At 44.6% G+C, this 24,332-nt stretch overlaps 2 protein-coding genes across 7 annotated transcripts in view; one reads left to right on the forward strand and one right to left on the reverse strand.

Annotated features, from left to right (window-relative positions):
• The window catches only part of LOC121444440 (importin-5-like), a 39,767-nt gene extending 38,745 nt beyond the window's left edge, over nt 1-1,022 (reverse strand). The window contains exon 1 of one of the 3 annotated variants that reach the window (XM_041646253.1): nt 912-1,022. The gene's annotated coding sequence lies outside the window, so the exon portion shown is untranslated. Of the gene's footprint in view, nt 1-284; nt 423-911 lie in introns of those variants that run through there. The other 2 variants (XM_041646250.1, XM_041646251.1) reach the window with 2 other exon arrangements.
• On the forward strand, nt 356-22,558 carry Msl3 (MSL complex subunit 3). 4 transcript variants are annotated; one of them, XM_041646254.1, is made up of 13 exons: nt 356-1,063; nt 2,528-2,610; nt 2,994-3,089; nt 3,399-3,499; nt 4,344-4,435; nt 5,593-5,718; nt 6,975-7,135; nt 8,507-8,665; nt 10,687-10,949; nt 12,686-12,795; nt 15,807-15,906; nt 16,591-16,675; nt 18,927-22,558. In XM_041646254.1, exons 1-13 carry the CDS (start codon nt 356-358, stop codon nt 19,024-19,026), a joined length of 2,184 nt encoding a protein of 727 aa, XP_041502188.1. In that variant the 3' UTR covers nt 19,027-22,558. The 4 variants fall into 4 exon arrangements, with proteins under 4 accessions (XP_041502188.1, XP_041502189.1, XP_041502191.1 ...); XM_041646255.1 differs by having other exon boundaries at nt 4,344-4,420; XM_041646257.1 differs by lacking the exons at nt 356-1,063; nt 2,528-2,610; nt 2,994-3,089; nt 3,399-3,499 and adding an exon at nt 4,122-4,194 and having other exon boundaries at nt 4,344-4,445.
• Nucleotides 22,559-24,332: the final 1,774 nt, after the last annotated feature.

Here is a 24,332-nt window from a genome sequence, read left to right on the forward strand (position 1 = left end):
AGGGGCTTTGCACTCTAGAAGAAACCAGCCAGCTCCGCCCTCCCTGTCGCTGAAGGTCTACGCTGCAAGTCTCCCATCCCCTGATCACTGATTCACGGAGCATTTACTGAACTCCACCTCTGGGCAGGTACCCTGTTAACAACGGGCTCAATGAGGCTTCCACTCTACAGGTTTTGAGCCACTGAAGACAGATCGCGAGGGAGCAATTCAGGAGCGCTGGAAACTGACATATAAGATGTTAACGACCCTTTAAAGACCCATCTGCCTTGCTGCCCACTGCTCACTTGGGGCCTCCAGGCCTGCTACCTGCTGGTCCTTTCCGAAGGATGACAGAGTGTTCTATTCACTGGCCGGAATGTCTCCTCCCCTCGCCCAAGGCCATTGCCCGACTCCGGCCAGCTCCAACACCGCGTCCTTCTCGCGTGGCCACACTCGTCGGCGCGCAGCACCGCTGAGAGGGCTGATGCGCGCGCGCGGCCAGGAGGCTCCTGGGGGCAGACGCCACCCACAATCCCCGGAGCCTGGTGACTACCCCAGAGCCGCCGTCTCCCTAAGAGACCCCCACGCTCTGGCCGGAGAGCACGCGCCGGAGGTGACGGCCCCGCGCACGCGTGGGCGCAGCCTGGAAGCCGCGGGGACCCTAGCCCATGGGAACAAGAGGGGACGTTCTGCAGGAAGACCTCGGTCGCGGGGTCTTGGTCCCCGCCCGCACCCCTCCCGGAGCCCCAGAGGGAGAGGGCGGGGACGACCCCTGGCGGGGATGGGGACGCGCGCCTCCAACGCCACGGCCCAGGTCCCCTCAGCGGCGCGGGGTGGCCGGAGGAGGGGCCGAGGGCGGGGCGGTCATAGCCTCCGCCACTCTGGGTCCCCCCCGGTGGCGGAGCGCCGCCTTCCCGGTCGTCCTCCCTTACCACGCGCGCTCCACCCGCCCCGGAGCCTCGCCCTCCGCCACGATGAGCAAATGAGCGCGAGCGAGGGCATGAAATTTCAATTCCACTCTGGGGAGAAAGTGCTGTGCTTCGAGCCTGACCCCACCAAGGCGCGAGTGCTGTACGATGCCAAGGTGCCGCCGCGGGGGGGACAGGGAGGAGGCACGGGTCTGGGCCCCGGGGATGGGGGGCAAAGGGGCCAGCGGAGGACAAGTGGCTTGGAGCACTGGACAGCCACCAGGGTGCGCCTTGGCCCCGGAGAGCGGCCCGGGACGGCAGGGGACGCTGACGAGACGCTTAACGCGCTCAACTACCCTAAACTTGGAAGGATCCGCGACCCTTCTGTTTCTACTTCCGCTTCCGGTCGTGTTGCGTCACTTAGCGGTTGCTAGGCCGGGATGGTACTTTGATCGCTGGGCGCCAATTCCGGCGCCCGGTGTAGGAGGACTGTCGCCTGAGGCCTCTGCTTTTGCGATAAGTCCATGTCCGCTGCGGTTCAGCGCCGTGTGGGCTCCCTAGAGGACACCCTGACCAATTGACCCACCCACGTCCTCAACCCCTCAACCCTGGCCTCAGTTTCTTGGCAGCTGTCAGGAGGCGGTGTCATGGTCCCGGGACCCGAGTCCAGTTTAAGATCACAGGCAGTGAACTACCACCCTGGGGGAGGGGTGGCAGGAAGGGGCTCGGGGTTGCTCAATCGCTTTGACATTCGCAATTTCTAAAGGATTTGTAGGAGACCGACAGGGCTAGGAAAGAACTTAGCATTGCCTTTATCCAGCTCAGTCAGCCGGGGCTGAACTGTATCTTGCAGTTGTCAGTTTTTAAGTGGAGGGCAGGAGTGGGCACCTAAGTGCTCCGGTGCCCAAGAGGGTGAAAATCAGCGCGCTGGGGGTCGGGGCGAGTGTTAGTGTTTCCAGCCACCAAGGCGAAGTCCTTGGTGGCGGAGACAACTTGGAACAGCCCCAGGTGCGTCTTTAGCGATGTTTAAGTGGTGCTGTCCTGTGGGCCACCCCAAAGTCTGGGCTGGATTATGTCCCTTTGGTGTCTCCTGCAACTCTTATCACTGTTTAAATTCTTTTGCCATCCCTCAAGCTTGCTGCGTCGCTAGGGGAGGGAAGGACACGCTGTTTGATTTGTTCCAGAAGTTCCCTCCGGAGATGCAAGGCTATTAAGGGGAGGGGGACGGAAGGGGAGAGTTGTGGAAGTCTCTGGCTAGTTTGACTGGACACCGGACAAGGCAAGGCCAGGGTGACTACAACTCCCAGAGGTCTCAGGGCTGCTATTTCTAGTCTGGGTCCTAGGTAATGACAAATCTACCGACCAATGGCTTCAGAAAGCTTCACCCGGTCTCAAACTCAAGAGACCAATCGTGGGTTGGTTGGACGGATGTTTCCTATTTTGAGGCAACCACTCAGGCAAAAGAAAAAAATATATGTTGAAGAATGTTACAACCCTGCTCTCGATCTAAAAAGGGAACAAATTCTTTTCCTTTAAAAAGGGACTGTGATCTAGGTTTTTTTTTTAAAAAAAAAACTTATAATTTTAACATAATTATTGGTTTATTGTGCCACTCGTGAGCAGTTATTTCCTGGTTTCAGATCGTCGATGTTATTGTCGGGAAAGACGAAAAGGGCAGAAAGATTCCAGAATATCTGATACATTTTAATGGTTGGAACAGTAGGTGAGTGAACTTGCTACAATCAGACTAAATATTAATTGCCTTTGTAGCATACTAATTTTGTAACTTTAAGATTTAGAAACACTTGTAAAAAAGTTTAATTTCCTGCTTCTGCTTTGTTCGGAAAGCTTTCATATTCTGAGGCATGCTTACTTTAAATCAGCTATGTTTGGATTACCTGTGGGTAATCTGTGGAATCCCTGGTGACCGGAACTGAGTTCGTTTTGTGCTTCTTTGATGCCCTCCTGGTGATTTGGAAGTCTTCATATAGCTTTCTAAAATGTCAGCAACTACGGGGCACTTGTTTGTGATGCTTTTCAGGATTCGTTTCATTTGATTCAAAATACTGACTTTTACTTTTACATCCTCTTCCTTTTTCCAACTAGTTGGGATAGATGGGCAGCCGAAGACCATGTGCTTCATGATACAGATGAAAATCGGAGGTTACAGCGTAAATTGGCCAAAAAAGCAATAGCTCGCCTGTAAGGATACAAAAACTTTGATGGAAGTGTTATTCAGTATGTTTTTATTAAAAACTGTTTTGGATTTTATGATATAAAAGTAATAAAGTGACAGATTTCAGTCATCTTACATATTTAAAGTAAATGAGTTTCTATAGTATTATACAGGACTCATAGATGTTTTCCATAATGAGTCGTATCCATTTGGTAGTGAGTATTACCATTATGTTTTAAAATTTGATTTAAGAATGATTATTTATCATGTCCTCTGTGGATTCCAACTCCTATACGAGACTGAAAGTTTATTTTAATTGTGTTTATTGTTTTCAGGAGAGGTACAGGAAAAAAGAAGAGACGCTGTAGGTTACCTGGTGTTGACTCTGTCTTAAAAAGTGTGCCGATTAAAGAAAAACCTCAAAATGACGAAAACTGTGAGTGCCTTTATTTTCCTCAACTAAAACCATTTTCATGTAATCTTTTTAGACCTCAAGATTGAGAGAAAGAGTCATTGAAATTATAGACAGGGAAATAGTGCAAACTCATAACATACAGATGTTCTCCAGTTTTAAGATTTTGTTGACTTTATGGTGGTATGAAAATATACTATTTTCGTGTTCCAATTTCAGTACAATATACAATAAAATGCATGAGATATTTAACACTGCCATAAGGTAAGCGTTGTTTCAATGAGTTTGCCCAATTGTTGGCTAATATATGTGTTCTGAGTTCCTTAAGAGTAGTCAGCTGTGATATTCAGTACGCTGCCTGTATTTTCATCAATTTAGGTGTGACTCTATCGTAAGTGAAGGAGCAGCTTTGTACTATGCGCTTGGTTTATTTTAGGTTAATTACAGAGGCAGTCAATCTGATCAGTCAGCATGTCGGTATAAGACTCTCTCAGAGTCTCAGCAGTGAGCACCTTCATCTCAGCCTGCGAGCCCGCACAGATCCTTTCTCACAGTCCATTTTCTTCTTGATACCTCCAGGGCCTTGCCACCACTTATGACTCCAACAGTGAACCATAGGATCCTAGCTGGTGAAACCCTTTCAGATCATTAGCTCGTGTGATTTTTGTATCCATTGAAATTGGAGTTATATTTATCAAAATAAGTTTCTGTTCCGAAAGGTACAGTATTTGTGTTTAGGATTTAAAATGTATGCAGAACTACAGATGGTTCTTCTTAGTCAAGTGCATGCGCCACCTAAAAATGTGCAAATGTAAGGAATTGTCAAAGAATATAATATGAGTTTGTCTGATGTTTTTGTTTTATGTAGCAATAAGCAGTACCTGTCGGGACAGCTGTGGCAGAAAGAATGAAGAACTGAAAGAACATCGCCAGCGGCGTATTAAAGTAAAGACTAAAGCGGTACTAAAAAGTTTGTATTGTAGAAGCTTTGATGTTTATGGTAGTGGCAAAATTCTCAGGTTAGGAGTTCTTTCCAAAAGACATACCTCTCAGACCAATAGTATGAATTTATTGTGACATTTTAAGAAAAGACAGTGTGTTTATAGTCACTGTGTGAGCATCATTTACTTTTTATACCCACGGAGTATTTCCACAAAGCGTACATCTTTTTAAAGTAAGATTGTGAACTGCATTTTATAGTGATTCATTTTTAATGGTGCATAACAGAGATTGGCTTTTGCTTGCTTCCAAATTGGACATAAACCCCAATGATAATCATACATGAGGAAGAAACAAAAGTGAATGTAGTAATATGGGTGGCAGGGCTGCGTTCCCAGCACCCCGGCCACCTGCTCGGCTAGCTTATGCCCCAAAATAATTACACAGACACTGTATTCTTTTAAGCACTGTTTGGCCCTTCTGCCCTAGCCCTTACTGGCTAATTCTGATATCCCGATCAACCCATCTCTAATAATCTGTGAGCACCGGTCTTACCGGGAAGATTCTAGCCGGGCGCCATATGAAGTAATAAGGGTGGCGGGGCTGCGTTCCCAGCACCCTGGCCGCCTGCTCGGCTAGCTTATGCCCCGAAATAACAACACACAAACTGTATTCATTTAATCACTGCTTGGCCCTTTAGCCCTAGCCCTTACTGGCTAATTCTCACATCCCGATCAACCCATCTCTAATAATCTGTGAGCACCGGTCTTACCGGGAAGATTCTAGCCTAGTCCATCCTGGGTCGAGCTTCATGGCGTGTGTCTGCCTGGGAGCTGGGAGTATGGTGTCTCCCGGTGGGGTCTCTGAGCTCACTTCCTCTTCCTACCAGCATTTTGTTCTGTTTACTCCTCCCACCTATCCTCTAATTAATAAAATGGGCCAGGGCAGTGCCTTTATTAGCCAATGACCTTCCTCCATCAAGTGAACTTGTAATGTAGTTAACGCTGTGAAAAACACTTGAAAATGTGGCATAGTATCTTTATGTCTTGTCCTTTCATAGAGGACATGTGGCATGATGTGACTATTGTGATGTAACTAGCTTTGTTGCATAGCAGACTTTTCTGTGGTGACCTCTCCCACTGTTCACATTAACTAAAAATAGAACTGTGATATTGCAGAAAAAAAAAGTATTGTCGCTGCGCTCAAGAAAAGACATGGATGAAAGAACAATAACCATAGATATCCCTGAAGTTCTCAAGAAGCAGCTTGAGGATGACTGTTACTATATCAACAGGAGGAAACGGGTATGCTGGAGGAATGGATTCTTTGGGATGCTTCTACTTGACTGTATTCTGTAGTCCCAGTGTCAAACACCAGGCCATATAAAAAGACTGTAGTTTCATGTCCAGTTTTCTACTCAGTCCAGTGTTGGTGATGGTTTTTCTGTTAGCTCTTTGACTCTTCTGGGAGCCCGCCACTCAGCTCTGAAATAAACACACATAGAGAGGCTTTTTCTTTCTTATAAATGCCTGGCCTTAGCTTGGCTTGTATCTTGGCAGCTTTTCTTAAATTAACCCATCTGCCTTTTGTCTCTGGGCTTTTACCTTTCTCTATTTCTGCATATCTTTCTTCTTACTCCATGGGTTGTTGTAGAGCTGGGTGGCTGGCCCCTGAAGTCCTCCACTTCTCTTTCTCCTACATCTCTCCTCACAGATTTCTCTTCCAGTTTATTCTCTCTGCTTGCCAGTTCTGCCTATCCTTTCTCCTGCCTTGCTGTTGACCGTTCAGCTCCTTATTAGAGCAGTCAGGTGTTTTAGGCAGCCAAAGTAACACAGCTTCACAGAGTTAAACAAATGCAGCATAAAAGGATGCAGCACAGCTTTGCATCATTAAACAAATGTTCTACAGCATAAACAAATGTAACTCATCTTAAACTAATATTCCACAGCAGTCTAGTTATAAGATTGACTAACAGTGGTGCTGGGTTCTTGCATAACTTAAGACTTGGATACCTTATACTGTTCATTTGAGCCCCTCAGGGAGCTTTTCAGAATTCTGATACCTGGGCTTCATCTGAGATTAAGATTTAAGCCAGGAGTGATGGCATACACCTTTAATCCCAGCATGCAGAAGGCAGAGGGAGGTAGAGATTACTGTGAGTTCAAGGCCAGCCTAATCTACCTAGAGAGTTTCAGGAAAGCCTGAACTATTTAGTACACCCTGTCTCAAAAAGAGAGCTGATAAGATTGATTAGGATTTAATTGCTAGGGTAGGGGCACATCTCTTGGTAATACTTGGAGAGATTTCCCCAAATTTCTTAATACAATGCTAAGCCTGAGAATCACCACATCTGTGTATTCAAGACAATAAGACAATAGTAATATATGAGTATGATCAGTGGATGGAAGGAATATTAAAGAGCTTCTAGACATATTTAATTGAGAAGTTCGTACGCAGAATTCACAAAGTTAAACTGATAGAGCCATTGCTATTCCTACTTGTAATATATGTTTGATTATAATGGGATGTGTGTATTAGATGTTTATATTTTTCTTAACAGTTAGTGAAACTTCCATGCCAGACCAACGTCATAACAATTTTGGAATCCTATGTGAAGCATTTTGCTATTAATGCAGCCTTTTCAGCCAGTGAGAGGCCTCGTCACCATCATGCCATGATGCATTCACATATGAATGTGCACTATATCCCAGCAGAAAAGAAGTGAGTGATGGGGGGGTCTTTGGATTCTGTCTTTGGTTTTGTTGTTGTTATTGTTAGGTTTCTTGTTTAGTTTTGGAGTGTGTGAGTGTGTGTGTGTGTGTGTGTGTGTGTGTGTGTGTGTGTGTGTTTGTGGTACAGGGATTGAATTTAACTAGCATTAGCCTAGCATGCATGAGGGTTAAGCTATACCCTCAGCTTTTTCTTTATATATTACAGTTTTGAAGAAGGGATCATTCTCTTTGTTCAGTTTTATTGAATGCATCTCTTATTTCATAGCTGATTTGCTGCTTATTCATTCAGTTGTCAGTGTGCATGAAACTATTGTGATTTTTGTGAAGTGTTTGCTAATTCCACATGAGACCTGGCTTGATTATGCATCTCCTTGTCACCAAGACCAATATTTTCAGGGATACCACTTTGGACAAGAACTGTCTACTTGAGGATGCAGAATGGCAATGAGAACTGGATAGAAGGCTGCTTATGACTGATCAGATCAGTTTTTAAAATGAATTTATGTATGCATGTGTTTGAGTGCATATGGGCTATGGCATCCATTTGAAGGTGAGAGGACAACCCGTGGTGTAAAGTCCTCACTTTCTGCCTTGCTTAGGACAGTCTCTAGTGTTCACTGCTGGATCCACCACCCTGGCTAGCCTCTGAATTGCCAGAGGTTTCCCCGCAGGAACTCTGGGATTACAGATTTGTACACTACTGCATCTAGTTAAGTGGATGTTGGGGATCCAGACTCAGGTTGTCAGGCTTGTACAGCAAGCGCTTTTTACCCACTGAGTCATCTCCTCAGCCCCAAATAATTCTTTATTCTAGTCAGAGTAGAGTTCCTCAAATCCTACTATACCGTCGTGACTTGGCAGGATCAGTGTTAGGGATGTATAGTATTACATTTGAACAGGAGCCAGGAGCACTGGGCTGCCAGGATGTCTTATGTTGTAATAAACCTGTTCATTTGTGTTATATGGATACATTTAAGTTATTATCATAGTGTCTGCACTTTATATTAGGGTCTATATTTCCATGTTTTTTATTATTAGCATCTATAGATTGTATTTATTCTTTTTATATGTAAGTGAATATATAAGGTTTTAAAAGTCTGCCCTCAGCTGCATGGCACCTATCTTTAATCCCAGCACTCAAGAGGTAGAGTCAGGCAGAGCTTTGTGAGTTTGAGGCTAGCCTGGTCTACATAGTGAGTTCCATGCCAGCCAGGACTACATGGTGAAGACTCTGCCTCAGAGTAAATACATAAATAATAAAGATAAATCTGCTCTCTTAAAAATATACTTTTATTGTGAAGTTTGGAAAATACCCGTGACTTTACAGAGTCTCTAATCTTTTCTTTCTCAATCCTCCTAGTGTTGACCTCTGTAAGGAGATGGTGGATGGATTACGAATTACCTTTGATTATACTCTCCCATTGGTTTTGCTCTATCCATATGAACAAGCTCAATATAAAAGAGTGACATCATCTAAATTTTTTGTTCCTATTAAGGAAAGTACCACCACAACTAATAGGTGAGTTAGACAACATGGAAGTGTGCCTTCATCTTCGGGTGACTGAGTTCTTTTTTTGCAGTATTTGATCTGCTGCTATTGGGGGCCTGAATGGAGGAAGGGAAACCACAGGGTCTTCTTACTGTTGCTTTCTGTTTATTTATGGGTTAGCTAGATCCTCACTCCTGTTCTCAATGGGTGTGTAAGATTTTCCCAGGGAAACATTTCAGGGTAGTCAAGCATAATGGCACATGCCGGTGAGGCAGGAGGACTGCTATAAATCTGGGGACAGATGGTCTCTAGAGGGGAGTTCAGCAAGACCAGGACAAACAAAAGATTCCTGGGTAGATAGAACTTTGTCAGTGGATCCTGAGCAGCTGTCCCGTCTTCCAGAAGACAGTGAAGAGGGTAAAGGCAACATGGGCCAGAAGGGTGGGAAGCAGAGGTACAACTGACATCCTTCATTGCTGTTAGCTATGTGATTTGGGTCAGTGTTTATAGAGCCTCTTGCCTACTATTTGTAGTATGGAATGAATGCCTGTCTCCCTGGTTCATGATATTGTTCACAAGGGGCCAACAACCTAAGTTTTAGGTTAGTTCCCTACTTTAGTTTTAGCCCTAAGTTTAGGTTAGTTCCCTACTTTTCTTTCATTTCTACTTTTCTTCCTTCTGTATCTAAGAGTACTTAAGCCTGTTCTCTGGCAGGGGGTGTGAGGATGGATCCATCCTTACCTAAAGTCTTTTCCCTTAATCTGTCTAAGGCACTCTGCCATGCACTTTCCCTTCTCTTCCTGAATGTTGTACAAGAGTCTAAACACCAGTTCTCAAGTCTAGCTTGGTGAATGAATGAGTTTAACCAGGACTAGTTCTAGGAACATGTGCTACTTACAAGTAACTACAGCACTGAGGAACTACAGCCTCCTCCAGCCTCCCTCTCCTCAGCCCCCCTCTCCCCAGCCTCCCTCTCCCCAGCCTCCCTCTCCCCAGCAGGCGTCAACGGCTGAAGTATCCTCAGAAAGGGGAGGCCTCTGTGTGCTTTCTGGGCCCTACCACCTTTCACAAGGGAATATTAGTTATGAGCATCTCATGTGGGTCATCATAGCTGCTCTGATTCCACGATGGCAATGATCATAGCATGCTCAGAGGACTGAGTTCTCTAGCACTAAGAGTAGCATCCCTCTGTGTTTGACCACTCAGCATCTGCTCTCATCCACAGCTATCTTGCTGACTCTCATTTCCTGTGCCCTGCATTAGCTGCCTTTCTTCTCTCTCTCTCTCTCTCTCTCTCTCTCTCTCTCTCTCTCCACTCTGCCTCTCTACCATCTTTTTGGTGGCTTTTCTCTCTCTCTCCCTCCCTCCCCCTCTCTCCCTAACTCCCTCCCTCCCTTTCTACCATCTCTTTTCAGTGGACTCTCTCTCTCTCTCCCTCTCCCTCCCTCCCCCTCCCTCCCTCCTCTTTTCCCCATGTCACTTTCACCTCAGGCAGGAGGCCAGCAAAATGCACTGGGGACCTATGTTGAAGTCATGAGTGACCTGCTTCACACCTGATGATTCCCAGAGTCTGGGGTCGACTTTGATATGCTTATGCCGTTTTCACATCCTGGCAAGTTTTACATTTTGAAGACATTTTGTGATAGTCTTATTCCCTAGACCAGAATTTCTCTGTCCTAGGGCCAATCTTGTGTGATGTTGGACACTTAGCAGTATCTCCGGTCTCTAGCCACTAGACAACAGTATATCTTCCCACAGTTGTGTCAACCTTATAATATCACCAGACACTGGTAACTATTTTCTGGGCTAGGGCCAACCCCCACCCACAAAAGTGCTTGTTCTAAAACATATAGACGTGGTGTTTTCGTTTCTAATAACAGCTTGCCTTGCAGAGGTACAGTGACTTCATCTATTCAGGGACTGTTTAAGAAAATGGATGTTTGAGTATACTTGGGGGTATATGCCCCTCCCAGGCTGCTTTGTGAACCTGCCTTTCAAAGGTCTTACAGAAGACTTTCGAGGCTGCCAGTGACTCTGTCCTTCTTGCCCAGGAGCCAGGAGGAGCTGTCTCCTAGCCCGCCTTTGTTGAACCCATCCACACCACAGTCCACTGAGAGCCAACCAACTAGCGGTGACCCAGTCACTCCCAAGAGGCGCAAAGCTGATCCAGAAGCCCTGCAGTCTCTAAGGCGGTCCACGCGCCATAGCACTAACTGTGACAGGTTGTCGGAGAGTAGCTCCTCACCTCAGCCCAAGCGTCGGCAGCAGGACACATCTACCAACATGCCAAAACTGTTTCTGCACTTGGAAAAGAGTGAGTTTGCTGTAAGATCCCCAGGCAGGGGAAAGCCACTGTTTCCTTTGCCTTTAACCTTCCTAAGTGTATATAAAGGGTGTGCTATTCCTAGGACCTCAGCCAAATGCTAGAAGGCTACTTCATTTGAAGAAGAGGAAAACATCCATAGGAAGATGGAAAAGCAACTGGCTTGGGTAGCTCTGAGGATTGGGGAGCAGGTCTGGACTCCGTGTTTACGGCTGCTTTCCACACTCCCTCTCTGCTACTTGTGAGCTGGTGGAGATATTGAAATACTCAGGGCGAAAGGTGCTAGTAGATTGTTAATTTCTCTTCCTGTTTCCAAAACTTGAGGAAAGTATCCAAATCTGGGTTTAGCAGAGTTGTGGATATATACTTCATATGCTGGAAAATTCACCATTCCTGGTGTTTTTTTGGCATAATTAGAATGGTGCAGCCATTGCCAAAATCAGCTCAGATGCTTTCCTCACAGAACAAAAGACGTCCTCTGTGCATCTGCAGCCATTCACGTGTCCTTCCTTACCTCCCCTGGAAAGCACCAATCTAGGTAGCACTTTAGATTTGTTTATTTCAGACATTTTATGTAAATTTAATAATGTAAAATGTATGTACATGATTAATAAGTTAATGGAGTGAAAACTGGGATGGTTTTATTGGGAAATAAAATGCTTTTTTTAAAAGAAATTCTAAAACAGGAAGTTATATCTCCCTGCCTCCCAACCTACTCCAGGTTTTTTTTTTTTTTTTGGCATTATTGATTTAGGCAAAAGCACACATAAAGCTATATACATTTTTCAAGATTTATTTTTATTTTATGAGGATAGGTGTTTTGCCTGCATCTATGTCTGCATACCATGGGGGTGCCTGGTGTCCTCAGGCACCAATGATGTGTCAGAATCCCTGGAACTGAGTTAGAGAGAATTGTGAGCTGCCATTGCCATGTGGCTGCTGGCAATTGGAGAGACTCCAGTGCTGTTAGCCTTGGAGCCATCTCCCCCATCCAAGTTAATCGTTTTAAATATTTATTTATTATGTATACAATATTCTGTCTGTGTGTATGCCTGCGGGCCAGAAGAGGGCACCAGACCCCATTACAGATGGTTGTGAGCCACCATGTGGTTGCTGGGAATTGAACTCAGGACCTTTGGTAGAACAGGCAATGCTCTTAACCTCTGAGCCATCTCTCCCATCCAAGTTAATCGTTTTAAAGTGACTAATTTAGTGGCCCTACTTTTTAAATTTGTTGAGCTATAATCCACACTCCAGTTTTCCCATTTAATGTGTCCAATCCAGTGGCTTTTAATGTATTAACAGAGTTGTCCAGCCCTCTCTCAATTGGTTCCAAAACATGGGAAGTTCTCCCCCCAAAAACCCATACCCATTAACAGTCACCCCACCCATGCCTTCGTAGAACTATAAATCTCCTTTCTATCCCCAGATTTGCCTATTTTACATATTACATATGAATGAAATCACAATATCTGGCTCTATGATGGGCCCATTTCAGCTTAGCTTAAGCTTTGCAAGGTTGACTTATGTTGTAACATGTATCAGTACCATGTTAAAATTCCAGGTACTATCTGTTATAAAGATGAAGGCCATATTGGTGAAGGTTTGTAGCTGTTGAGAACTTATTTACATTGGTAGTCTAGTGGTTTTCGGGGTCCCGAGGAGTGTCTCTAGTTCGGTCACTCTGTAAGTTTATGGGTAAATAATTGTGACTTTCTCTTTGGCAGAGACGCCTGTGCATAGCAGATCATCTTCCCCCATTCCTCTGACTCCGAGTAAGGAAGGGAGTGCTGTATTTGCTGGCTTCGAAGGGAGAAGAACCAATGAAATAAATGAGGTAGAGTGTTTGATGTTCAGCTCCAAGAGTTCTCTTACCCATTGTAGTTGCTTACAATCCTAAGTCTTGTAGTATTATGTTGCTTTACAAGAAATAGGAGCAAAAGGATACAGAGGATTCTGCTTATTAGTCTGTTTCTGGTTTCAAATCTGAGAAAACCGCCAGGACTCCAGCTATACAAGTCGAATGACTTTTTCCTACAAAGATTGTTTAGCTGTTGAAAGACTTGTGTCTGTGTTCTGTATAACACATCAGTCGTTAATACTTTTATTCTGAAGAGTCTGAGAGTATGTATTTTAGGTTCTGTGTGTCACGTGATGCCTATGAAGACTAATCAACTGCATAGTAGCCGCAAACAATATGTAAATGAGATAGATGTACCGTGCATCAATAAACCATTATCGCGGACACTGAAATGTGAACAGCATATGATATGCAAGAGCTAAACATAGCCTTTTAGCTTTAAATCATTTAAAGGTTGTTCTTAGGTGCTATGGTCCTACAGAGAGGACCAGGAGATCCAGAAGATAAAGAGAATAGACAAAGAGAAGATAAGGATTGCCACCGGGAGTTCTTTCACAGGCTGTGTGTTTTACCACACAAGCGCTTTAAGAAATACAATGGGACAAAGTCAGCCGAAACTCACCCAGTGGACTTAGTGGGAAGCTAAGCAAACAGTGTTGCACAAAGGGAGTACAGGCTATCTTAAGAGCATTCCAGACCAAGTACACGGCGACCTTGAGACTGATAACCATAATCCCCTTGGTGGGCAGAGTTGGGTTCTTAGAATCTGAACTGTTCCTTCTCCATACTTACATCAGACCTCAGGAAGAGGCTCCCGGTTGAGCAGTTCAGCCCTCAACAAAAAGCATAAACATAGTTTGGGGCAATATAGAAATCCACATGGACAGTTGGATGAGATGTGAGCAGCAAGCTGTCGTTTCTGACTCACTTTTGACATTGATTCTCATCCACGGACAGTAACCTTAATAGCCATCCCTTTGAAAGCATGCTGAATGTCGCCATTGGGCCGGACTTTAAGCCCATCAACTTGAAGCCTTGCCACTACAGGCTTTGTTTTAAGTGAAATGGTATTTATATTTCTTTTTCTTTAAATTGGATTCTTCTCACATACACTAAATCTAGACCCCACAGTTACCCCTTCCTCCACTCTTCTCAGTCCCTTCTTTCATCCCCCTCTCTCCCACAGCTACTCTTCTATTTCCCCTTAAAAAAAAAAAAAAAAAAAAGCAAAGGCCACTTCCACATAGGTGAGTGCTGCCATCTAGTGGTTGATGGTAGAACAGGCCGCTTTGTGGTAAACAGTGGCATTCAGCAGGCTCTAGGGACCAAAGAATCCATAGTGACTTTAAGGACCTCTAGGACTTCTTCCACAGTGGGTTTTAACCAAGACTATTTATCCAAATCCATTATAACCCTTTCTTCTATTACTAGCCGCTGATTGGGAAGGGTCTGGATGAAAACATTGCTCGTTAAGATGCACAGGTGATTCCCATTGAGAACTTGTACTAATTGCAGATGCCTATCTGCGCCCTCTGGTCCACATTCAATGCCAAAGCAGTTCTAAGCTTCCCCTGTGGGAGCTGGGTTAGATTTCTGGTTGGTGTGAAGATGCTTGTACTGGCTGCCAAGGATGAGATAGGGAATTTACATGAAGGCTCCAAGGAGCTGAAATGAAGCTGGGGCCGTCATCCTGGAGTCCCACAGGACTGTGAATGTGTAGTTTATTTCAGGTCAACTATGCCAGCATCTCTGATGTCTTGGGGGGTGGGCACCCTTCAGCTTTTTTTCATAGAGGATTTCCTGCACCATTGGTTCTTCCATGTTAATAGATTGGACACACACTTTAATAAAAGCTGGTTTGCTGATTGAGGAAGGTACTGCGGAAATCCATCAGAGTTCCGAAAGACAGCTCTCACTTTAAGCAAAGACCCATGTTCATCCATAGTTCTGAAAATCAGAGTAAAGACAAGGAAACCAATGACCAAGTTGGAACTCTGAGATGATTCAAATTAGTTTCCATAATGATGCAAATAGCAAGGCACCAGGGACTCCCGATACTTTTGCTAGTGTTTCCTGATAAAGGAAAAGGGGCTAAGTGACTGTGGTGGTATGCACGGGAAATGTCCCCCAGAGGCTCATGTGTTTGAACACTGGCTCCCCAGCTGGTAATGCTGTCCAGAGAGACTGTGGAGCCTCTAGGAAGTCAAGCTTGCTGGAGGAATGGCTCACGGAGCTGAGCCCTTAGTCTTTATAGACTGGCCAGATTTTGGGAGGAATAGACTGCTCACGGGGCTGAGCCCTTAGTCCTTATATACTGGCCGGATTTTGGGAGGAATAGACTGCTCACGGGGCTGAGCCCTCAGTCTTTATAGACTGGCCGGATTTTGGGAGGAATAGACTGCTCACGGGGCTGAGCCCTTAGTCCTTATATACTGGCCGGATTTTGGGAGGAATAGACTGCTCACGGGGCTGAGCCCTCAGTCTTTATAGACTGGCTGGATTTTGGGAGGAATAGATTGCTCACGGGGCTGAGCCCTCAGTCCTTATAGACTGGCCGGATTTTGGGAGGAATAGACTGCTCACGGGGCTGAGCCCTTAGTCCTTATAGACTGGCCGGATTTTGGGAGGAATAGACTGCTCACAGGGCTGAGCCCTTAGTCTTTATAGACTGGCCGATTGCTGGCCCACTCTCAGCTTCCTAACTTAATGCAGTGTGAGCAGCTAGGCTCCTGATCCTGCCAGTATGGCTTCTCCATCATTATGGAATGTCTCTCCAGAAAGTAGTACATGTGGACAAGTTTAAAATCCAGTATCTTCTTAGTCTAATGTTGAGTTATTCTGGCCCTCACATTTATTTTTATATTCTTATGTTCATTGGGTAGCAATATGGTTTTATTCTCTCCATATGATTTACTATGAGAAGATGTAGGTATCTAGAAGTGTCTCCATTTGGAATAAAGGAAGCATTCACATGGTGTTTTTCGTAGGTCCTATCTTGGAAACTTGTGCCTGACAATTACCCGCCAGGAGACCATCCACCTCCCCCTTCATACATTTACGGCGCACAGCATTTGCTGCGATTATTTGGTAAGAACCCCTGTTCTTTCTGTCTTCGTTCCAGTTTTCATTTCTATTAGCATCTATTAAATACCTACGATAGTGACTTTCACTGATCCTTTCATATGTTTATAGAATGATGCTGATCATAGTCACTTCCCCCATTATCTCTCTAGTCCCTACTACTTGTCCTTCTATTTCCATGGCGTGTGTGTATGTGTGTGTGCCCCCCTCACTAGTTTCATTATAGTTCTTTATAAGTGCATGGGTGAGGAGGGAAACAAGAGCAGTTTACCAGTGGCTTCACCACTGGAGAAAATGTCTCTTCCTCTTAGCAACCATTCTCTTACAGATTTATAGGTGGTCAGACTGAAGTGGGGCCTCATGATACCCTCAGCACTAGCAGCTTCTTATTTCTTGACTCTTTTTTTTTTAACCAGGGTCACTAGATTGTAGACATCTTGTAAGCATTGAACTAATGTGGATACCCAGTTTCTGCTTCAAAGAAAAGACATTGGATGTACCTTAAATTTCATAAAAGTTGTACTTACAGTACTTGACTTCCCACTCTGGGCTTGTTCAGTGACTCACTGTTTGACTCTCCAGGTGGGAATTCAGTCCCCGAAGGGGAACGAGTACTCACATGATGAGCCACGGTGAGTCCTTTCCATCGTAACCTTCTGCTGATTACAAATGCTTTTGTTTTTAATCCAGTCAAACTTCCAGAGATCCTTGGGAAGATGTCCTTTTCGGAGAAGAATCTGAAGGCTCTACTGAAGCACTTTGATCTCTTTCTGAGGTATTTTAAGTACCTTGTCACACCTACCTCTGCCAGCAAACGCAGTTTGCTAGCTTTCTAGGCTTAACTTTAGCACGCAGGGAAAGTAGCTTTGTGGTATTTTCCATTTTGTGGGGAGGGGTGTGTTCTGACTGATAGGGTAAGTAGGGCAGGATCTTTGTTTGTTTGCTGCTTGCTTTTGTGTTTCTTTTAATCTTCATTTCTCCAGTTTCTGAGGCAAGGATACTGAGGTATGTATCATGTCACTAGAGGAATCCAGGAGGCTAACCTTGTAAGCAGAAAATGACTTTTCCTATGTAGAAGTACTTAAGATTGACATTAATTTTACATTTTCTCTTCAGGAGTACCATAAATAGTGGCCTTTTTTTGTTGTGTGTACCCAAGTTAATTGTGTGTTCCTAACTTAAATATGACTCAGTATATACTGACGTTTCTGAATTCAGAGAAGGTGTGGCTTTCTTCACCTGATACAGCCATTCATTTTCTTATCGAATGGAATGTTTCATCTGTGGATCTTATGCCCATTTTTCTCGAACTGTCCCTCTCCTCCATCTAGACGTCTGTTAGCTGGGTCTTTACCTTGGCCTTCAAAGCTGGCCTTCACCTTGCCTCACCCAGCTCAGCTTAGCTACTAGAACTTAAAGGGAGCCATTTTCTGTCTAATGGGCTGCATTCTGACTAGTCTAAGATATTCAAGAGTAGAGAGTACTCTGCCCAGAGAAATTAGTCTTAAAGTTTGAAAAGGGATTTTCCTGTAGGGATTGTGACTAGCACGTCCTTGAACATAATCAGACTTTCCAACCTTTTAGTGAAAACAAGTTTTAAAAATACTCTCTTCCCTCCCAAATGTCCCTTCAGAGTAACCCACAGTCCTTTTTACCATAAACTTTGGGCACTGAAAGCAGATAGTGCTAAAACTGCAGTTTAGTATAGGGAAGCGTGCAGATTTTGCAGTATTCCTCATATAAAGCAGAAGTTAGGACTTTAGTGAACAACATAGAAGATTTTATAAATAAACATAGGAAAAGGCTTTTCAAATGTACCCAAGGTATGAGAGGGAAGATTGGGGTTCGATATGATCAAGGTCTGTTGCATGAAGTTGTCAAAGAGTAAATAAAACTGTTCTTTAAAGAAGTAGAGAGTGGCAACAGTTCAAATCAATGAACTAAACAGTGGCCTTCAAGAAGGTGCAAACAGAGAGAAAAGCACTTAGCTAGCAAATGACTTTTGACAGTGCTTTCTTATTTAGAGAGCTGTGACAGTTTAGGAATTCGGACAGGTGTGAGATAGCAGAGTGAGTACTTCCCGCACAGCTGCCGGGTTCACATGGAATTTGTTTTGTTTCTTATCTCGTGGGTGTGTTTGCTTTATTTTGTTGCTGTTTTGTTTTTGGAGCTGGAGTGTCACAACTTAGTTCTAAATGCTTGGAATACAGACTTGAGGCACCATGCATGACTCACTTGAGGGCCCATCATCAGTGTATTGCAGATTCTTGAGTGACTTGCCACACTTTACCAGCCGTCTACAGACATCCCAGTGTTTTGACGTGTTGTTGGGCTCTCATCCAGACTTATAACTAACCTCTTGGGATGGCAAATTCATATGTAAAGTGCTGGTGTTGGCTTTTCTGTTCAGTTTGGATGTAACTTTTTCCCCTTTGTTTGTCTTTATTAATGCCAGGTTAATTATTTCAATTTTAATTATTCTTTTACATGTTAATCCCAGTTCCCCCTCCCTCCTTTTCTCCCACTCCCCCACCTTCCCCCTACCCACCCACATCTGCTCCTCAGAGAGGGTAAAGCCTCCCCTGGGAAGTCAACTAAATCTGTCTCAGCACCTTGCTGAGACAGGACCTAGGCCCTACCGCCAACTTAGTGTGTATAAGCCCTGTGAATTTCTTAAGGGACATTTATTGGATTTGTCATGTATTATTTTTAGAGTTTGAAAAACAGGCAAGTATTTATTGAGGTTGTTTTTCACAGATGCATGTATGTAATCAGACTGCCACCTAATCAAGTTCAGGTTCTGTTTCCGTAACACTGCTGATGAAGAGATTTGGATGCACAGTGATTGACAGAAACCAGTTCAGTGAGTGCTGTGGAAGTAATCAAATAGAATCAAGACTAGAAGCAGCCTCCCTTCCTAGTACACACAGGAGTTGAAATGCGAAAGCTGGTTATAAGCGAATACTGAGCTGCAGGGTGTTCAGTTCTTAGTACGATGCTCATTAGTGCCTTCTTTCTTTCTCTAGGTTTTTAGCAGAATACCATGATGACTTCTTCCCGGAGTCAGCATATGTTGCTGCCTGTGAGGCACACTACAGCACCAAGAACCCCAGGGCAGTTTACTAAAGTTTCCATGGTTTGGGAAAAATAGCTGTACGATGTGGCTTTATATTTTAGGTTCCAGGTGAAGCGTGAATGAAATGGTGGACTTCCCCTGGGGGTTCTCTGACAGAAGCAGGCTCTGTTCTTCTGAGTTGCTCACATACGTTTATTTCTGTTAAGAATTATTTTCTGACCTCATCATGGTGGAACATGCCTATAGGGGGAATTGATTTAATTAATTAATTAATGATTTTTTTTGGTGTCATGATTACCTCCTGGGTGTCTGAACGTGTTCCAAATTAACACTGCTGCACAAACTGTATGTGCTTGCAGGATAAAAACAGCCAGAGCTGTATTCGTAGGGAAACGTTCATGAACAGATACTTAGGTTAAACATTGTTCTGGTAGCCATTGCGGTTGGTTGTTAGCAAGAAGCACGTTGTTTGATTATTTGTTAATGTTAAACAAAATGGTTTTGAAAACTGTTTTCTGTTCAACAGATCTTAGTTTGTGCTTGGAAGCCACAAAGTACTCTGAAAGTATTTTAGAGGGAATTGATATTGATGACAAAGGAGAACTTGCAACTATGCATTGCTTTTAGCAGTTCCCTTTCTCAGAGACATTATTTTTGTTGCTCTAAGTAAAGTGTTGCCTGTCTTGTTTGAGATTTTACAGCCATACTCTGCCGTGTAATGTTATAGTTCCTTTTCTATAAAATGTTATTTTGGGTGATCTAAATAAAGCTTTGCCAGTTTTGTTTGAAAGAAGCAAGAGAAACTTTGCTCTGGCCTTCCCTGTTCTTTTTACTGCAGGGAAGCAGTGGGGGTAACCCTCACTCACAACTGTTTCCCTTGTTTTCTCTTTGTACCCTTTTGCCCCTCGCTTTTTTGCTTTGGCCTCTCTATGCATCGTGACTGTTGGTGGTTATGAGAAGTCGCTGTGACTCTATGCTGTGTGGCTGTTCTGTGGGCCCTGTTGGGCCCAACACACGTTTATCTTTCTCCCAAGTTTACCAGCTGCCGTGCTCTGCAGTCACCCTTTCCATCTTCATTTTACTGCGCAAGCCTTTCCCCTCTATGCTTTAGAGCACTTTTAGTGACTGGAAAGGATACCGATGTCATGAAAGCATTAAACATAGCACTTGTATTCTCTTATGGCTTAGTTCAGTTGACTTTATTTTCCAAAGGTCATCGGTCATGAACAATAGGAGCTTCAAGGACTTTTAACTACAAATGGTTTCTTTAAAGTGCCTTGTGCGTCACTGACTGCTAAGATTTATTACCTCCCAGGTGGCCTGCGTGTAGACCTCTTCCTTTCTGCATTTAGTTGCTAGTGCAGATTCAGGTTTGTGGGGACTGATTGGAACAGCCTTCAAGGTCCTGGTAGGTAAGATTGTTAATCTTAATTGTCAATGTGATGGATTTAGAATCACTGTGGAAGCATACTTTTGGTGTGTCTATGGTACCGATTCAGCAAAGTTTGTACTAAAGAGGAAAGACCCATCTTGCTCACAATCAGCACCATGCAATGGACTAGGGTCTGTGATGCAGTAAAAAGGAGAAAGTAAGTGAGATCCCAGCGTTCATTTCTTTCTTTTTCCTGACTGCATGTGTAATGCATATGTATTGCCAGTGGCTTCATGTTCCTGCTGCCGCGGCTTCTCTGCCATAATGGACTGAACCATCAAGCTGTGAGCCAAAGTAAACCCTTTTCTCAGGGACTTTGTCGCAGCAAGCACAAAAGGAGCTGAAACAGAACATTGGGACTGAGAAGTGGGGCTGCTGTGTTAAGCCTGACCATGTGGGTCATGGGCGTTTGGAACGGGTTTAAAAGTTCAGAGTTTGGAACTTTGAGCCAGAGAAGTCTTGGAATGCTGTAAGCAGAGTTGAATGGGCAGTTCTGGTGGCGTTTTGAAAACTCAGATGCCGAGACAAGAGCGGACAGTGGCGATCTGGCTCGTGGAGTTTTGGAGAGGAAAGGGGACTATTGAGAATTGAGCTACCGGCCATTTGTGTGAAAATCTGACAGAATCTGGTATCAATCTATGTCATCAGGGCTGTGTCCTGGGAACTCAAGTGAGACTAGTGTCAAAATTAATGGAGTCGTTTGCTTGGCGGAAGAAATCTGAGGCTCGGTTTCCTTCGGACTGTGTCATGTTTGCTGACTACTGTGTCATCCAGGTCTCCAGTGAGGGAAAGCACAAATGGGGCAATGGAAGACAGACAGAAGACAGACGTGTCCACTTGGTGGGGAAAGAAATGAGTGGAAAGGTGCAGGCAAGGCAGATGCAGAGAAAGCAACTGGAATTGTTAAAAGAGATTAGCAGCATTAATGAGAAGCCTTGTGCTCTGGATTAGACATTACTGATGGTTTTCTGAAAGCAAAACCCCACCCAGTAAACACTCCCTTTTGTGAAAATGAGAATTCATTTGAAAGGAGAAAACCTAAGCTGAGAATATTGCTGAAGGAGTCTCCTACTTGTAGAAAGCAGTCACCCAGGGAACCTTTCCCTGTGGCCCGCACACAAACATCAATAGACCTGTAGTCTATGAAAGCCAGCACAGCAGAATTTTGCAAAATGTCACCCACATGGTCGTGGCAGACAGCTGTGAAAGATGCATGACTGAGAGCGTCGTGGAGACGTGCACTAGAGTTCCCGGAAGAGCAGGTGATATGGAGCAGGGTTGGAGTCACAGTGGTGAGCCCCGAGAAGCCATTATGTGAAGATGTGAAAGTGAAAGCTAAGCTTCAGTGTGGAGCCCAGATGGTGGAGGTGCCAGAACTGTGGGTCATCACCGGAGAGAAGCTGCGAGCATGGAGAGGAGCGAGCGAAGACAGAGCTGGAGACCTGGGACCCCCAAAGCCCTTTGAGGCCCATATGATTCCATTATGAGCTCCAGATGCCGGGCATGTGGCTGCAGGATTTGGTGTTTGCCTTGCTGGCTGTTGCTCTTTTCTTTGGTCTCCTCTTCCCTTGTTGCACTCTTGATTCTTCCCTTGGGGAATGGGGATGTTTATTCATTGCCAGTGTATATTGAAATGTTGTAAGTTGTTGATTTTCTAGAAGTTTACAAATAAGAGATTGCCTTGAGTCTCAGATGAGACTTTGGACTGTTTAACACTGTTCAAATTGTTAAAAGACTGGGCAGCTTTAGAATCGTGCGATGAAAATGAGATATTAGCGGCCAGAGGCGGAATGCTATGATGTAGTGATGTGTTTTGGGGGATCAGGTTGGCCAGGGGTAGATTAGCGATGGTTAATCTTGATGGTCAACTTGGTTGGATTCAGAATCACCCTGGAAACACACCTGTGGATATGTCTCTATGAAGGTGCTTCCCAAGAAGTTTAACTGAAGAGGGAAGGGCTACCCTAAATGTGGGTGGCAGCATTCCATGAGTTGGGGTCACAGACAGATCAGAAAGGACAGAGTGGAACACCAAAATTCATCTCTCTCTGCTTCCTGACTGTGAGCCTTGCTGCCGTGACATCCCCCACTGTGACAGCCTGTATGTATTGCTTCAAACTGTAAACCAAAATAAACCCTTCCTTCCTTAAGCTGCTTTTGTCGGGCATTTTGTTACAGTAATGAGTGGGGGGGGATGCCTAACACAATAGGATTCCTCTTTATCTGGCTTAGGCTTGTGCACCTGCAGCGTGCTCACTGCCTTCACTGCTGAACTCTTCGCTGATGGCAGATCCAGGGAGGGAGAAGTCAGTGACTTCCGGTTGTGTCCTCACTCCTGACTGCGCCAGTCTCCAGCAGCTGCATAGTCCCGATCTACCTGTCACACAGTTGGCCCTCATTAAACTAAATGGGCCCCCAAACTCCAACTCACAGGTGATGAATCTGGGAAAGGAATTGGTACAGGTGTGTGGGGTGTGTGTGTGTGTGTGTGTGTGTGTGTGTGTGTGTGTGTACGTGTGTGTGTACACGTGCGCGCGCGCACATGGGGGTCACAGGATAACTATTGGGAGTCTGCTCTCTTCTCACCATGGGGACTCCAGGCATTGAATTTAGGTCATCGGGACTGGTATCAATAACCTTCACCCCCCTGAGTGCACATATTTAAGCATTTTATTAACATTTGCCTTCCTAGAAAGTACCAGAATTTCTCTGCGTCCATATCCTTTGTTACATGGGGTTCAGTAAGAATATAAGTGCTAAATGAACAGCGTTGTTAGCGGTACATTTAAGAAAGTTGGGAAATAGGTGCCTCAAGTCACTGTTAGGAAATACTTTTAAACAGCTGATACCGTCATAGTTCTGGGGTTTTTTGTTATTTGATTTGTCTTTGAGTTGAGGTCTCAGGTAGCTCAGGCTGGACTCAAGCTTACTGTGTAAATGAGGATGACCTTGAACTTTTGATCCTCCTGCTTCCACCTCCTAAGTGCTTAGACCATAGACCTGTAGACCTATACCACGATGCCTGGTTTATGTGGTGTTGGGGATCAAACCAGGAACACGGTTCTTACTTGTCATATCTGCAGCCCCATGGCCCTTGATTTCTGTCCATCAATCACCATCATCTATCTAAGTGGGCACAATAGTGGAATCTTACATTTCTATTAAAGTATTTTTTTTATCATTTTTATTAGTTTTGCTGAACTAAACAGTTACCAACAAACTGTTCTGAGTGCCAGGTAATGTGTTATCAGTTAATATACAGCATTCCTAGGACCAAAATTAATACTTCAAAGTGGTTATCGTTATATAGAGCAGCACCGTTCATTCCTAAGTTGAGACTTGCTTACTGACTCCCTGCCTCCGACTGCAGTGTGCTCCTACCTCTATGCCCTCCTCCAGGAAAGCCACGCACACTTCTGCCTCGGGGACACAGTCTTGGCCGTCCTCTTAGCATAAATGTTCTTGCTCCAGACATCCACATGTCACATTCCCTTGCTACCTTGTGATTTTTGTTCAGATGGTACCAAGTTCTTCCTCTCTTCATCCCGATAGCACTATTTCGGTTAGGGTTCATGTTATCCATCAACAACCTCAGAGCGTGGCTAATGAAGTCTGTGTTTTCTCAGTCTCCGTTGGCTGCAGTATGGAGGCTTGAGTTCTTTGATTATAATGGAGGAGGTGAGGCTGGAACTTCAGCTTTGTGATAGGGCACTTGCCTAGCAAGCTCCAAGATGGGAGCTCAGTTGCCGGCACCAAAAATAATAATGGTGATGTCAACAACTTTGGCCTTCAACTTCATTCTCAAGCTGTGGGTCCAAAGTGAGGAGCTATCTCGGCCACTTAGGCTTGGCCACTGCCTTCCCGAGCCATTCTGGGCCAGTGGTCACCTTCCAAATCATTAGCTTGAAAACCTGCCAATCCTAG

This window comes from Microtus oregoni, unplaced genomic scaffold, assembly GCF_018167655.1.
Source record: "Microtus oregoni isolate MIOR12 unplaced genomic scaffold, Mior012 000124F_ref0000388, whole genome shotgun sequence".
Lineage (NCBI taxonomy): Eukaryota > Metazoa > Chordata > Mammalia > Rodentia > Cricetidae > Microtus > Microtus oregoni.

What these genes read in the sequence shown, in the direction of transcription:
- Msl3 (XM_041646254.1), top strand. Translation starts at nt 356, where the DNA reads ATGTCTCCTCCCCTCGCCCAAGGCCATTGCCCGACTCCGGCCAGCTCC. An exon ending in AGTACCACCACAACTAATAG is followed by an intron (nt 8,666 to 10,686) that starts GTGAGTTAGACA and finishes CTTCTTGCCCAG; the next exon opens with GAGCCAGGAGGAGCTGTCTC. An exon ending in GCATTTGCTGCGATTATTTG is followed by an intron (nt 15,907 to 16,590) that starts GTAAGAACCCCT and finishes TTTTTAATCCAG; the next exon opens with TCAAACTTCCAGAGATCCTT.